The 17171-nt window shown below is 37.3% G+C and overlaps 1 protein-coding gene across 3 annotated transcripts in view; it reads right to left on the bottom strand.

Annotated features, from left to right (window-relative positions):
• The window catches only part of Rc3h2 (ring finger and CCCH-type domains 2), a 58677-nt gene that overhangs the window by 16112 nt on the left and 25394 nt on the right, over positions 1–17171 (bottom strand). For all 3 annotated transcript variants that reach the window (XM_075986110.1, XM_075986112.1, XM_075986111.1), the window contains 6 exons: positions 16975–17107; positions 16733–16851; positions 15187–15299; positions 8008–8316; positions 2894–3108; positions 67–500 (listed from right to left, as the gene is read on the bottom strand). In XM_075986110.1, the coding sequence (XP_075842225.1) occupies positions 67–500; positions 2894–3108; positions 8008–8316; positions 15187–15299; positions 16733–16851; positions 16975–17107 (1323 nt within the window). The remainder of the gene's footprint in view (positions 1–66; positions 501–2893; positions 3109–8007; positions 8317–15186; positions 15300–16732; positions 16852–16974; positions 17108–17171) is intronic.

Here is a 17171-nt window from a genome sequence, read left to right as displayed (position 1 = left end):
TTAACTCAAGACACAAGATCTCAACTAACACACAACAGTAATATTTTTATGTTCAACATCATTTACCCTTGGTAAAGGCACAGTCGTCCTTGGCTCATTTGGTGGCTGACAAGCCACTGAATAATATCCATCTAATGAATTATATCTTTCCCGTAAAGATGTCTGATAGACAGATGAGTGCATCACATCCATTGGAGGTAAAGAATTGCTTCTAATAATGTCATCTCGTTGGTACATAGCTGGGCGCCAGATGCGCCTGCTGTCATACACAGGAGCATACATTCCAGAAGGTACTGGAGGAACTGGTCCATACTGCTGCGGAGGAGGAGGCTGGTAAGGAGAAGAATTCATTCGGTCTCGAGGGGAAAATGTACTGTAATGATCAGCATATGGCATGGAAGCAGGTGGGAGGGAGGACTCTGGAACATTACTGGACCTCACAAAGCGAGGAACACAAGGAGTCACACCAGCTGGTACCGTTGGAGGTGGTGGGTAGTATCCTTGAAAATTGGAAAGAGGAACATTCAATGTAACATCTTAGTAAAAAGAACATTTTATAATGTTTCAAGTCTAAAGCTGCCCTGATTGTGGAAAAATATAATCAGCATTGACCTTTACCTTCATATAGAAACTGAATTATTGTCAAGATATCATTATAGTAATATCAACATTCAACAATGTTAAAACTATACGGAGCTTTTGCCAGATAGCAGACTGATTCTTTAATGAATCTCCCTCCCTCCCCCCCTTTCTTTCTTTCTTTCTTTCTTTCTTTCTTTCTTTCTTTCTTTTTTTCTTTCTTTCTTTCATCTTTTTAGGTTTTAAAAGAGGATTTCTCTGTACCCTGGCTGTTCTGGAACTTTTGCCAGATAGCAGACTGATTCCTGTTTAATGAATCAATTTTCTTCCTTCCCTCCTTAAAACTAATCTTTCCCTTCCTTTCTTCCCTTCCCTTCCCTTCTTTGTTCTTTTTAGGTTTTAAAAGACAGGATTTCTCTGTACCCTGGCTGTTCTGGAACTTGCTTTGTAGAACAGGCTAGCCTCAAACTCACTGAGCTCCCTTCGTCTGCCTCCCCAGTGCTGGGATTAAAGATGTGCAACACCACGGCCTGTTAAATGAATCTTTTCCATGAGGTTTCTAAATAAGTAATTAGTTATATCACTGGCTCTTATTAAGCATTTGGGTGCAGAGGTTAAAGATCTCTCTTTTTTTTTTGAGACTGGCTGCCCTGGAACTGGAACTCACTCTAGACTAGGTTGGCCTCAAACTCACAGAGATCCGCCTGCTTCTACCTTCCCAGTGCTGGGATTAAAGGCGTAAACTACTTCCACCTTAATGATCTCTTTCAGAATTTGTTATTCATTTTCTTTTCAAATTGTATAAAAGATAGATGTTATGGCACTCTCCTTTTATCCCAGCATTTGTGAGGCAGAAGCAGGTAGATCTCTGAGTTTGAGGCCAGCTTGGTCTAAGAGTTTCAGACCAGCCAGGGCTACATATATTGCGATCCTGCCTCGAAAATAAATAAAAATTGAAAAGTAGGGTTGCAGAGATGGCTCAGTGAATAAAAGCACTTGCTGTTCTTGCAGAGCACCTGGGTTCAGCTTCCAGCAACCACAAAGCAGTTCACAACCATTAGTAACCCCAGTTCCATGTATATACACACGCGGACACTCATATACATAAGAGTAAAATTGTCTTCTTTTAATGAGGCACAAAAACATTACATTTTATATACCATTTCATTGAGGTCATTTTTACAAAAGATCTAGTATCTACGTAGAAAAGAATAAAACAGACTCTTATCTCTAACTAGTTATAAAAATTAATTCTGTAGAAAGTAAAGATTTCTATATATTACCTGGAACTATAAACCTTTTAGAAGAAATAATGAGAAATGCTTCAAGGTACTAGAACAAGCAAGATTTTTTTTTTTTTTTTTTTTTGGAAAAGACCCCAAAAGTAAAAATGACAAAACAGGAAAGTGGAACTTTCTATCAAATAATAAAACTTCTCATAGGCTAAAATTAAAAAAAAAATTCAGACTGTAGAAGCAACCTACAGAATGGGAAACAATATTTACAAGCTATATATATGTCAAATACAAAGCAACTTGATAAATATAAACAGTATATCTAAATAAACATTTGCTAAAAGAAGATATCCAAATGGTCAACTAGTAAAATACAAATGTTTAACACCAGTAATATTTTGGAATATACAAAAAAAAAAGAAATATCATCTCACTCCAGTATGAATGGCTATTATTTAAGAAAAGAAAAGAACAAGAAAAAGAAAAAAAAGAAAGCCAGGACAGCAATTAAGAGCATGTAGACCAAAGTTCAGCATGAGTTCACCTCCCAAACCTACATGCTGGAAATAGAGAACTGACTCTTGACTACCATATGTGCACTGCTGCACCAATGTTTCCTTTTTATCACACTACCCCCACATACACAGAAAAGACCAACGATACCAAGTATTGACAAGGATACATAACAATACAAATACCTATATTAGTGGGAATGTAGAAAACATATGCACCTAGGTATATGAGTGGAGCAAATATTAGTGCAATTGTAATGCAAATGAAAATGAGTAACAGCCTTTGCTGGTTGGTTTGTCTATTTTGAAACAGGGTCCCCTGTAGTACCAGTTGACCTTGAACTCACTGTGTAGCTAAGGCTGCCTTGACTTCTGATTCTCCTTGACACTGTCTACCAAATGACAGAATTACTAACTAGAAGCAAAGATTTCCTAGGGCAGAAGAAAATTTATGGGTCATGGAGTAGTATTAATCTGTTAATTTAGATGGCCTAGACACTCATTTATTTAGAATAATAAATACTTATATTGGCTTCTTTGTTCTTAGAATCGACTAAAATTACTTACCTGTTTGTGGGTATTGTGGGACTTCAAAGGGTATCTGAGTCCTTGGGTCCTGAAAATACTGAATGCTTTCAGAATGCTGAGGATATACTGGAACTCTAGTTAGAAATGGGCTGGATTTGGGAGGCACAGAGCTTAACTCTGTTCCAAAATTAGACGGCCCAGTGGAGGTAGCTGCTGCATTACTTACAGGAGTCTTCGGAGGAGAACCAATTTTACTAGAGAGAGAATTGAACAAAGAGGAAAGGATAACTATGATCACTAATTTTCCTCAGAAAAATGGCTCATAAAATTTTAAGGCAAAATTATCAACAGAAAACATGTTAGGTATTTTGACAGGGGCAAATATATTTGGCAAGAAATTTCACTGCCTCCTCAAACTGTAATTCACAAGCCCATATAGTTTAACAGTTCTCATGTTCTGAGGAGGCTAACAGGATATAAAAACAAACTCCAGGCACTAAAGTGGCTTTTCACCTGACTTTGATTCACTCTTTAAAGATTTTTTCCTATTGGAAAAAAAAAAAACAAAACAAAAAAACAAATCCTGCTCAGTAAGTTTAAAAAATAAACAATAAAAAGTCTATTAGTAGATGTCTTTAGGGTAAAGAAGATAGAAACAGTAAAAACAATTTGATTAGCTAAAATGTAATCTGAGAAAGTCCATTTTTGTCAACTCTATATATGTGACATCTAGAAAATAGCTCCTGGCTTGGAGCAGGCACTCAATAAACATTTGCTTGAAAAATAAAATATATCCTAGCACAAAGTGAGTACTTAATATTTGTTGGGTGATGTGATGCCAATTAATTTTTTGCTTTAATTTAAAAGAAATTTCTTGGTTGTATAAGCAAGTAATTAGCCCCAATGAACATTATCATAACATTTTTTTTTTAACTTTTTTATCATAACATTCTTGTTCCCTTTCAAAAGCTTTAAAAACGCTGCAGGCAACAGTGCATACAACTTGAATCCCAGCGCTTGGGATGCAGAGGAAGGTGGAGGCCTGGGTTTGAGTTCCAGGACAGCCAAGGGCACACACAAAGAAAAACCCTGTTACTCCCCCCCCCCCAAAAAAAATGAAAGAAGAAAAAAAAGAAAAGAAAAAAAAGCTCTAAAATCCCTACAAAGAGCTTTAAATATGTAGGAATTCAATGGATTACAACCCAATCACATTAAGAAGATTTTTTTCCAGCCAGACAGTGGTGGCACATGACTTTAATTCCAACATTCAAGAGGCTTTGCACACACCTCTCCCAGAAGAATTAAGCACACATATTCCTGTGTTTCAATAATACAAAACCATTCAAAGTGTATTACATAGAAATGTTTATATATCTAACACCCAAACTACACTAGAAGACTTTTAGAGGATGGGGTTTATCTGACTCATTTTCATAAGGACATCAGCTGGTCTCATGTTTGGCATGTATTAGGCAATCCATATATTTAAATGAATAAGTAGTTTAATTACATCTTAAATTTTTTACTGTGTCTTATTTACTCATGTGTGCATGTGTACACACATGGAGAAGAACAGACTGTAGTACATTCTCTCCTTACAACACTGTAGGTTCTGGGATTGAATGCCAGTTGTCAGGCTTGGTAGCAGGTACATTTCCCTTGTAATCATCTTGCTATACATCTTACAAATACATTTCCTTTTATACCTAATCGCTTATTTTGTGTGCTTGTGTATATTCATTGGCATGTACCTGCCAAACAATACATATGAAGAACAGGATGGTAACTTTTGGGAGCCCCTCTCTTCTTCCACCATATGGTATCAGTCACCAAATGGCATCAGTGGACTGAACTTAGGCAGCAAGAACCTTTATTAATACACTGAATTACTTCACCAGCTCTGTTCATTTCTTAAGTGGTAGAGCAGGTGCCTAAAATATAGAAAGACTCATGATGGAGGAAGGTCATTGGCTAATAAAGGAACTGCCTTGGCCCATTTTATTGGTTAGAACATAGTTAGGTGGAGTAAACAGAACAGAATTCTGGGAGGAAGAGGAAGTGAGCTCAGACTCCACAGCTCTCCTCTCGGGAGCAGACGCCTCAGAGAGACACCATGCTCCCCGCTCCAGGGAAGATGCACGCCATGAAGCTCCGACCCAGGATGGACTTAGGCTAGAATCTTCCCGGTAAGCACACCTAGCTGTGCTACATAGAATATTAGAAATGGGCTAGTCCAGGTGCGAGAGTTAGCCTAGAAGAGGCTAGATAGAAATGGGCCAAGCAGTGATTAAAAGAATACAGTGTCCGTGTAACTATTTCGGGGCAAAAGCTAGCCGAGCAGGCGGCTGGGGTGTTGGGGACGCAGCCCCGCCGCCCATATTACTACAGACTCAAGCTTGAATCCCAGACCAAAGGAAAAAAAGAAAGTTAAGAACTCAAACTGTAATTCATGGTTTTAAGGTATGTATGCATCACTTGTATCAATAAATCAAGATTTATACCAATACTGGCTTTTGACATAAGATTTCCAACTATCTAAATAGAAGTCTGCACCCATTAACATCCACTCCCTATGTCCATCCTTAACCCCAGCAGTGACTACTGATTGTCTTTCTTTCACTACAGAGTTGCCTTTTTTTGGGACAATTCTATTAAACTGAATTGCAAATTCTTTCAAGTCACCATAACTTTTTTTTCTCTTTTGGAAGTGGGTATTAAAAGTGGGGCCTTGTGCATGTTGGCATACATGCTGATGACTAACCTATATATCTGAGGAGGGGGTTTGACAAGGTCTTACTAATTTATTCAAGCTGGCCTTAAATTTCCTCTGTATCCGAGGCTGGTCTTGATCTTGGGATACTAATAACTCAATCTACTAAATCTTTAAGACTATAGACCCGCACCACCAGGCCTACTGTAGCATATTTCCAAGGCTGATAACATGTGACACATAGTGATTTTTCATGGCAGAATAACATAATGTTACCTTACCAAAATCTTCAGCATTCTATCTTCTAAACATGTAGCATAACGTTTTTATAGCCTCATAACAGTCGACTTGTGTAACCTTATTTTAAGTATCCGTCAGTTAACATAAACCTTCAAATACATAAATGAGTATCTGGTGCTAGGGATCAAATCTAGAGCATTGTACATGCAAGCAAGCACTCTACCATTGAGCTATAACTCCAGCACAAACTTTCAGTTCTTTAAGGCTAGCCCTAATACTTCACATATTTACCAATAAAGTTACATCATATTGTTCCCCCACTACACAGAACATGGAATACTCCCATCCTTTAATATGCTTCATTTGTGTAAATACTACTCCACATTTAGAGCACCGAGTCCTTCATTTGTGTAAATACTACACCCACATTTATAGCACCGAGTCCTTCAAAAGCAAAGAAGTCTATTCTTCAGGTCTTTCGTTTTTGTCACAATGCCAGTAACAAAGCTTAAAATAAAGTAGTCAATATTTTTGATCTGTCTTTTCTCAAATACATCCCAGTAAAGATCATTCTTTTAATAAAGAATTTTCCCATTACATACTGAACTATACAAGTTGAATATATATTTAACTTATACAGTCTCCATGACATCAAGTCAGTAAAAGTTTTCTATGTGCAAAGCATGATGCTTTTTTCCCACAGCAGACATATCCTCGTACTGACAAACTTACTCAAGAGCAATGAAATCTGAAAATGCTTTAACTGCAATGAGATTCAACTGGAAGTATCTTCTAATTACCTCAAAGTTTCAATACTTTTAATATTCATAAGATTAAAAAAAATCCTTTTATAAAATGAAATCTTACATTGATAGCCAACAACAATAATGGTAGTAAAAACAAAGCAGATATTTACTGAGTCCATTTACTAATGGACAAGTAATGTTCAAAATACAATACAGCATTAAGTCATTTAAGTTTCACAATCAATAGATGAAGTACTTGACCACTGATTTGCATACCTAGCCCATGAAGAAGTTTTGTAATTTGAGGTAGACTGATAAAACAACTCAATTAACATCCAATAGTAAGAAAAAGTGAGTCATAATTGGAGTCCAAAGAGCTTGGCCCCCAAGAGTCTGCCCTTAAATATATTACAGAGAATGTAGTGGAAGCTGACTGGAACAGCTAGAAATTCAACCTTCTCACCCACTTAGGTTTCTACTTAGATTTCTATGAAATTAATACTGAAACTCAAGAAAAAAAAGGTATGGAAATCCTAATTCTGGTCCAAACTCAAGAGTTAAAGTGACTTTCCAAGTTTGCAGTTATTCAGTTGCCTTGTGAGGATTAGAACTCAAATTTCTGCTGCATGCTGGCACACGCTTTTAATCCCAGCACTCAGGAGGCAGAGGCAAGTAGATCATTATGAGTTTGAGGTCAGCCTGGTTTACAGAGTGTGTTCCAGGACAGGAAGAGCTGCACAGAGAAATTCTGTTTTAAAAAAATCCAATGGTCCATGGCATAGAGATGAAGAGAAGGGAGCAGACTGCAACTATTTGGTGACCAGATGTGATGATATATTGTATGTGGAACATGAAAGCAATTCACCCAGCATACTGTCAAGATCAAGGCTCTGGCCTGGAGAAACTAGGATGTGAGTTACATTGCCAGCTGCTAGAATGGGAAGCCGGGGAAGGACAGATTTGAAACAAGCCTTTGGAGTTGTTTGTTTGTTTTCAGAACTGCTAAACTTAAGAAACCTATCAGAGTCACAAGCAGAGCTGTGCATGCCTGCAACCCCAGTACTCAGGAGGCTGAAGCAGGAGAATCATGAGGTTTTCTGCTTATTTTTATTGTTTTACTTGCTGGAAGTTGAAGCCTATACTGTACGCATGATAGGCAAGTGCTCTACCACTGAGCTTATATCCCTAGCCCAGGAGCTTGAGTTTAAGACCAACCTGGGCTAAAAACCAAACAAACAAAAAATGAGATTCAAGTGGACTTTTGTAGCAAGATGGTGAAATATTTGGGTAAAAAAAAAAAATCCAATGGGGAAAAAAAACCTTCAAATTTCTTTGTATTTAGTTTATTACATGAATAACTGCATAGAATTTCAACTAATTATTGTACCTCAGGATGAAAAAAATGAGGTCATTTCTAAAAAGGAGACATAAACCCATCATGTTCATCCAATACCTACTTTTCAGATCCAGACTCTGCAGAGGGCCCAGCAGGGTTCTGTCCATTAGTGCCAACTTTCCCGACTTTCTTCACAGTCTCCAGAGTTCTTAGTGCACTGTCAGTGCTTCTTGGGATTAGCTGGGAAACACTGTTTTCTGCATTTGAAATTCCATTTGTACTTGAAACAATTTTCCCAGATGTTTCAGTACTTCCTATGACCGAAATGCCATTTCCGGCTGTGGTTGTAACAGTGCTGTTTATACCAACTTTATTCAGAAGAGGGAATGTTCTTACAGTTGCACTCATCTTTTTGTTCCTCAATCGGTACCTGTTTAAAAATTATCAACATATTTGTAATACTGTTCCCAATTTTAATCTCAAAAGTACAAAAGAAAATATTTCTTAAAAAGGAAACAGCTTTGAAGAGTTTCTTCAGCTAAATAACAAATACTCTACAAGCCACATATGCATGTAACATACATGCATACACACACATATATAATTAATATAGCAAGCAAAGTACACAAACATTTGAAGCTTTATGAAGGAGTGGAGTTTGAAAATCATCTATTTTTATGTGGTATCAAAAAAGCACCAAATTCTGAAAGTAACAGAACAGGAAAATATTCAAGAGTTGAATGCATTCTCTGCTGTTATGAAATTATATAAGCAGAGTGTAATTATAAAGAAATAATAAAAACTCAAACTCATTTTTGAACTCTACACCAAAACATAGAAATTTTATATTATTCCTAAATGAGTTTATGTCCAAAGAAAAAGAGTATTTAGATCACAGATTTTTCTGATATTTATTTATGAAGACTGGATATAATGTTGTAATACACAACAATATGATCTTGTAGTTCATATAAAAATACTTATAGCTGGGCAGTGGTGTGCACACCTTTAATCCCAGCACTCGGAAGGCAGAGACAGGAGGATCTCCTTGATTTTGAGGTCAGCCTGGTCTACAAAGTGAGTGCCAAGACAGGCTCCAAAGATACAGAGAAACCCTATCTTGAAAAAAAAAAAAACTAAAGAAAACAAAATTTCTATTTGTATATTTCATTCTGGGACTAGAAAGATGGCTGGCGGGTTAAAGATCACTGGCTGCTTTTTCAAAGTACCTAGGTTTAGTTCTCAGGACCCAATGGCAGCTGGCAACTGTAACTCCAGTTCTTGGAGATCTAAGGCCCTCTTCTGGCCTGTGCAGATACTGCATTCATGTGGTACACAGCATACATGCAAACAAACACCTTAATACCTAAAATCATTATTTAAAATTTTTTTTAAAATTCTCATTATTACACTGTCTTAGTCCTGGTCCTTACTTCCTATATTATATATATAATTAGAAGAAAACAAAATCAATAAAGGATGAGTGCCCAGAGATAAGACTAGATAATGAAGGAATAGAATAAAACAGCAAAAACAAAAAGCAGAGAGTCAACAACCCTTATAGTGAGTGACTAATTCACATACCATTATAGACACAGGGGTTGGTGGCCCAAGAACTGTTTCTTAAGGAAGAAGAGGAGAATGAGCAGACTTATACTACAGAAAGCAAACTGTTACCATCAAAAGGTAAGGAATTCCTGTTTTCTTCAGTATGTTCTCTCAAATGTCTTCATTCTATTCTTCAAAGTTCTTAAAGAAAATGGCCAGTTACTCCTTGTTTTCCAACTTCAAAAGCCAAGTACATACCTCTATCTTTAAAATTTATATCTGTCTGAGTGTATTGCACGCACAAGTATGTGCGCTCATGTCTCAGCTAGGATGTTAGTCAGCAGGCCTGAGCCATACTCTATCACTTCCAACCCTCCTTGAAGCTGGGGTACAGGCAATTGTGGGGAGACCTAGCTTGTTACACTGGTACTGAGATCCAAACACAGGTCCTCACGATTATGGAACAAGTGCTTTTAACCAATAATCCATTTTTCCAGCCCTGTAAGTCCACATTCTTAAGACTGTTCAAATAAGCAATAAAATTTTGTTTTCCTCTAAAAAGAGGGAAAAGTAAAACTATAATAAAATGTGTCCAATCAGTGAAGAGAAGGTGTATGCACTGGTCTCCTGGTTACTAAAGCCATGGACTTACAAACTAACTCTCACATTTGAAACAGGCAATTCTTTTAAGCCACTCATGAGCAACTTCAAGTACATTTTACACTCTACTACCAGACACTACCAGACACTACCACCTCCCTTTTAAGTACCTTTGACTCTCTAGCCATAGTATAGGAAATGGTCCCCCTTACAAAATTTATCTGACAAAATTCAGTTCAATTACTCTGTAATTATTCACAAACAACTAGCTAAATGTGTGTGTGTGGGGGGGGGGGTTAAAATCACACTGTAAAGACCTTCAGAATTTGAATATTTAAAGTCACTAAGCAATTCACTGATGTATATCTTTCCTAACTTTACTGTCTCATCTTTAACATTCTGTTTCTTTCCACAGCTCCCCCAAACTGACAATACCGCATCCTTGTTAATAGAGAAAATATGACATAAAAGAACTAATACTAATTCCACTAGCTTCCTGTACCTATAACAGTATATTCTTTAAAAGACAAAGAGCAGAGTTCCAGTTCCTGAAGTGAATTTACTTGTGCTCGATGCCTCAAGCCTATGTGCTCTCTCAAAGACTTCACTCCTCTAAGTATTTTTTATTTCTCTTTTGTACTGTAACTGTTTAAATGTCATATTCTCTAATAACTGAGGTCTGCATGCATACAAATACAGGGACCTGGACCCTCACAAACATACAAATATGCACATAAACATAATAATTACATACACACACAAGTCTCAGTGAGGCAGCAACATATAATTTTAAAAACACAATCAGATACAATTAAGAGATTTTTTTTCTAACCCTTTTATGACCGCTTTTTGTTTTTTTGAAGAGCAATACAAAAAAATGACGCTAACTGGAAATATGAAACAAACTGTAGATTACTGCTCCTTCACTGGAAACACTGACAAGAAAGATAAAAATGAACAACCCAAGCGATAAATGGTGTCCAATGAAAATATACAGGTAAATGAATAATTAAGAAAAAGCAAGTTTATAACTATTAGTAACAGTAACCATGTAAAGAACACTGCTATGATTTCAATGTGTTCATCTAAGTTTAAGGTTGGAATCTTAATCCTTAATGAATTAAGAAATGAGGACCCTCCCCCAATGATTTAGTCATGAGAGCTAATGTGGTAGACGCATTTTCTCTTCTCAAATGACTCGTTTGTGTGAAATTAACAAAAATCTGAGTAGGACAATGGGAATGGGCTCCTAATAAAAGTGGGAGGGTTCAGTCCCATTTTCTATTTTTTTCTCTTTCATGCATTTTTTTTTTCTCCCACATAGGATGATGTTATAAGAAGGCTCTCACCAGATTTGGCCCTTCATTCTTAGACTTCCCAATCTATAGAACAGTAAACCAAATACACCAAGTAGTAGTGGCACACATCTTTAATCCCAGCACTCGGGAGGCACAGGCAGGTGGATCTCTGTGAGTTTGAGGCCAGCCTGGTCTCCATGAGCAAGTTCCAGGACTGGTTCCACAGCTACTGAGAAATCCTGTCTTGAAAACCCAAAAATAGAACAACAACAAAAAACAGTAAACCAAATAAATTTTCAACATTATAAACTATCTACTGGGGTTTCTGCTATAGCAGACAAACAAACAAACACAAGTGCTTTGTCAGCATGCTGACAAAAGGAGCCAATACTGCTCGGGCAAGTCAGGGACACCTACAGAGATGACACCTGAGTAGGATTAAACATAGATAGAAGGGAAAGTGTACAAGAAGAAAGAATAAAATAAATGCATATACTGAGGTGATGGTTAGCATTGTCAACTTTGCAGGACCCAGAATTACCAAGGAGACAAGTTTCTGGTTACAACTGTGATAAAGTTTTTAAACTTGGGAGGGAAGATACACGCAACTGTAAGTGGCATTATCACACAGTCGGGGATCCAGGACTGAATAAAAAGGAGAAGTGAGATTCATTGTTCTTTGATTCTTGACTGTAGCTGCCTGCCACTATGACTTCCCCATCATGATGAACCGTAACCTCAAACTGTGAGCCAGAATAGTCTTTTCCTTCCATAAATTGTATTTATTAGTATTTTATTATAGTGACTAGAAAACATAAAAAAATTAAGATGGTTAATATTATAAGCCTGAGCCAGGCGGTGGTGGCGCACGCCTTTAATCCCAGCACTCGGGAGGCAGAGGCAGGCGGATCTCTGTGAGTTCGAGACCAGCCTGGTCTACAAGAGCTAGTTCCAGGACAGTCTTCAAAACCACAGAGAAACCCTGTCTCGAAAACCCACCCCCCCAAAAAATATTATAAGCCTGATCATATGGTTAAAGTCAAAGGCCTTTGAAACTAGTTTATAGGAAGATTATGGAAAAGTTTGTAGCTTTGGTCTAAGAAATTCCTGTAAACACTGTAAACAGAGGTTAATAGGCCATTTTGGTAGAAATTTGGAAGACCACAATGTTGTGAAATAATCTTTTTGCACACCGTGAAGATCTGTCACTTTGGTTTAATAAAAAGCTGATGGGCTAATGAGATGGAGGGTTCAGCAGTTAAGAGCACTGACTTCTCTTTCAGAGGTCCTGAGTTCAATTCTCAGCAACTACATGGAGGTATACAACAATCTATAGTGGGATATAATGCCCCCTTCTGGAATAAAGGTGTACATGCAGAAAGAGCACTCATATACATAAAATAAGTAAATTAAAAAAAAAAAGCTGAATGGACAATAGCTAGACAGGATTTCAGGCAGAGAAGACACTGGGAAAAAGGGTGGAGACATCAGGGTACCTGGAGACATCGGGGGACATAGAGCAAGCAGCATGGGTATTACAAAATGAAGGTAACCAAGCCTCGTAAAAGAACATAGATGAGCACAGGGAACCACATCCTAAATAGAACCACAGCAGCACAGACACTGAAACAATTAATAAATGGGACATCCTGAAACTGAAAAGCTTCTGTAAAGCAAGGGACTCAGTCAACAAGACAAAAAACGACAGCCCACAGAATGGGAAAAGATCTTCACTAACCCCACATCAGACAGAGGTCTGATCTCCAAAATATACAAAGAAATCAAGAAATTGGACAGCTAAACAACACATAATCCAATAAAAAAAATGGAGTACAGACTTAAACAGAGAATTCTCAACAGAGGAATCTAAAATGGCTGAAAGACACTTAAGGAAATGTTCAACATCCTTAGTCATCAGAGAAATGCAAATCAAAACAACTCTGAGATTCCATCTTACACCTCTAAGAATGGCCAAGATCAAAAACACTGATGACAACTTATGCTGGAGAGGTTGTAAGGAAAAGGGAACACTTCTGCATTGCTGGTGGGAATGCAAGCTGGTACAACCCCTTTGGATGTCAGTGTGGCGATTTCTCAGAAAATTAGGAGACAACCTTCCTCAAGACCCAATAATACCACTTTTGGGTATATATCCAAAGGATCCCCAATCGTGCCACAAGGACATGTGGCCAACTATGTTCACAGCAGCTTTGTTTGTCATAGCCAGAACCTGGAAAACAACCTAAATGCCCCTCGATTGAAGAATGGATAAGAAAAATGTGGTACATTTACACAATGGAGTACTACACAGCAGAAAAAAATAACGACGGCTTGAATTTTGCAGGAAAATGGATGGAGCTAGAAAACATTATTTTGAGTGAGGTAACCCAGACACAGAAAGACAATTATCACATGTACTCACTCATAGGTGGTTTTTAAACATAACGCAAAGAAAGCCAGCCTACAAACCACAATCCCAGAGAACTTAGACAACAAAGAGGACACTAAGAGAGACTTACATAGATCTAATCTACATGGAAAGTAGAAAGTAGGAAAAGACAAGATCTCTTGAGTAAACTGGGAGCATGGGGACCTTGGGGGAGGATTAAAGGGGGGAGAGGAGCAGAGAAAAATGAAGAGCTCAATAAATAGCAATAAAAAAATGTATAAAAAAAAAGAAATGCAGGAAGATTGCTGACAAAAGAGATTTCCAAACCATGCCCTGCATTAACTAGTTTAATAGGCAGAATCCAATAGAAAAAAAGACAAGGGGGACATCAGGAGACAATTAGCTCATCGAGTTTAAAATGTCTACAAACAAAATATAGATGCATACTAAGAGATGGTAAAATACCAGTTACTTAACAGAAAGCCTAGGATCACTTTTTGGGTGAGTTTTGATGAAAACTCTTATACTTTGGGGTCCAAAGTAAATAGATAAAGAAGTAGTAACTATTAGGTCTCAAACCCAGGACAAATGGCTATTTAACATATCAAAGCAGACCAGGCTCTACCAGCAGCCCTCAGTCTCAGCCCCTACCTTATGGTGGCATACCCTTCTCTATGTAATCCAGCCATTTTTGTTATCCAGTCCTTGTGGTCTACTCTTTATGCTCCTGACCTCTTGGTCTCCTGTCCCCTCCCTGACTGTCCTCAAGTGGCCCAGCTTGTTTGCTCTGGTCTCTCCCAGATGTCCTTGCCTCTGGCTATGATCTCCTTTTTATCAACAACAGACATTCTCCATCAAACCTACCTACATTTGATATCTTTTATATTTCTTTTTTGTCACTCAGTAACTTACAGAAAAATATTAAAAGTAAAATGTAAAAATGTTAAAAGAGTAAAAGTCAGAAAAAAATTCTACATTTTCTGTGAGATTTTGCTGATATGTTCAACTGAACCTGAGCAAATAAGATAAAGATATAGTAGTACTTTCATTCTACACAAGTGAAAGAAATATGGATTCCAGTTATTAAAGTTTTTTTAGGTTTTTTTGTTTTTGTTTTTTTTTGAGACAGGGTTTCTCTGTAGCTTTAGAGGTTGTCCTGGAACTAGCTCTTGTAGACCAGGCTGGCCTCGAACTCACAGAGATCCACCTGCCTCTGCCTCCCGAGTGCTGGGATTAAAGGCGTGCGCCACCACCACCCGTAAAGTTTTTTTAATAGGACCTTTTCCCCCTCAAATATGACCTTTTAATGCTAATCTATTCCTAGTTCAATCTTCTCATGGGTTAAAAAAATGGCTATTTTGCAATTCACATTTACTTGCATCTCTGAAACATCACAAAAGTTAATATTGCATACAGCACTCCCTCAATGAATGACCCTATATGAAAGACATTTCTCCAGACTTACTTTTCAAGTTCTTCCTGAGAATGGGCAAATGTACAATTTGTTCCTCGTGGACAACCCCCTTGTTGTCGCAAATCTCGGCACATGCTGGTTTTGTACTTGCTGTTGGGCTGGGGCTGTACCAACGATCATTTAGCAAACGGAAGAGAGAAGATACCAGTTACTATTGTACCAATGGTCATTCAGCAGACGGAAGAGAGAAGATACTAGTTACTATTGTACCAATGGTCATTCAGCAGACGGAAGAGAGAAGATACCAGTTACTGTTCACTCTCTGGACTCCAGAACTTAATGATTATACCACCCTTAAGAATTTTTGGCATCAGAGAAGGAACTCTCATGCCAAAACAAGTTCTACCTCATCATTTCCCATTGTGTGAGTGAGTGACACCCGAAGGACCCTTTAGACCTTCTTTCCAAAGGTTAGCTGAAATTGATTCAAATATGCATCTATTTATTTCTTAGGTAATGTAATTTTCACGGAAAATATTTCTCAGTTTATTATTATCTTCAAATTGTGGCAACAAAATATCATAATTTGAAAATCACTTAAAAATGGCAGACTATGATCTTTACGCATTTAAAACCCTCCCAGAAAAAGGGGATAAAAATCATCACTTCACTAGTGGACTTGTGTGCACAACTCTACTCATAGGCAAACAATGATGGAAGGCAAGAAAATGAATCTTAACTGTTATATTTTACATCAAAATCTAAAAAGTTGTTCTTATTTCTGTGACCTTAAGATAAAGCATTCATCATTCAGTTAACAGAATATTATAGTATTTTCTAAATAAAATATGGATAGAAGAATGTAAAGTTAACAGATTTTGGAGTACTTTCGACACTACTTCTGTCAGATCCAGAGAGCACACCCTTCAATATCTAAACTCTTTAAATTTCAGCTTGGCAACAGAAATTACCCTCCAGTTAGTTATTAGGATTAGAAATAAAATCTGTAAAACATTGTACATAGAAAGTATCCTAAAACAACTAACAAATGAATTTGGATAAGGGATTATATTTTAACTTCCCTGTCTAAAGTATACTAAAAATACTTGGGAATTTCAAATTCCATATATATTATAAAACAGAAATTCACTCGAGAGAACAAAGGAGAAAAAAAACTTTCTGCTAAAAAAAAAAAGAACTGGACAAAATGTCAATGAGCTATATATATTTGGTCAAAAACATTGCAATTCAGAAAATTCACATCCAAAATGCCCATCTAAACTCATTATACACTGAAAAGCTAATCAAGTACAATAAAAAGTGATTTTTTCCCCAAAAGTACAAAATAAAAATTTTCAAGAAGGATGGGTATGCCATTCAACGTCCGACTTGTAGCCAAACCTGTCAGATATGAAGCTCTGGGTGCAATGCCTGTACACTACACAAGCATACACACATGCACATTCCCCTTCTGCACACACAACTCCTAAGAGGAAAAGGTTATATAAGGAGTCTATTAGCTAATCAAATTGTTCATATGTTCAGGATGAAACTGTGTTAGACACAGCAGTGGCAAAAGTGTAATAAATCATCTTACCTGGGGTGTCTCGTGGCCTTTTCTACTATAGTTTTGTATGAAGTCCACAAGACCATGAACCACTGTTTTAACAGCTACCATTGCATTTTCCAGCTGTTCCCAAGTTGGAGAAACAGCATCTAAATTAAGAGCCAAAGGGATGGGGTGGGAGTTGGAGGAGACAACATATCAACAGTCATTCTACTGTACTATTTATATCAGAGTTTCATAAAGTAGAAGCACTGGTACATTTTCCCACATACCTGGATTAGGGTCTATGTTTGCAAGAAGTTCTAAATGAGGTCTCAGTCTATTTAAATTAGCTGGGTCACCTGTTCGTTGCAAAACAATTGTCAATTCTTGGACACTCTTTGCAAATGATTCTGGAGACTGAAGCTAACAAACAGAAAAGAGAATGATTTTTACTCTGAATTTTAGAACATACCTATATTCAAATGCT

Source organism: Microtus pennsylvanicus, chromosome 9 (assembly GCF_037038515.1).
Source record: "Microtus pennsylvanicus isolate mMicPen1 chromosome 9, mMicPen1.hap1, whole genome shotgun sequence".
NCBI lineage: Eukaryota > Metazoa > Chordata > Mammalia > Rodentia > Cricetidae > Microtus > Microtus pennsylvanicus.
Note: the sequence above shows the minus strand (reverse complement) of the source record. Positions and strands in the feature narration are given on the sequence as shown.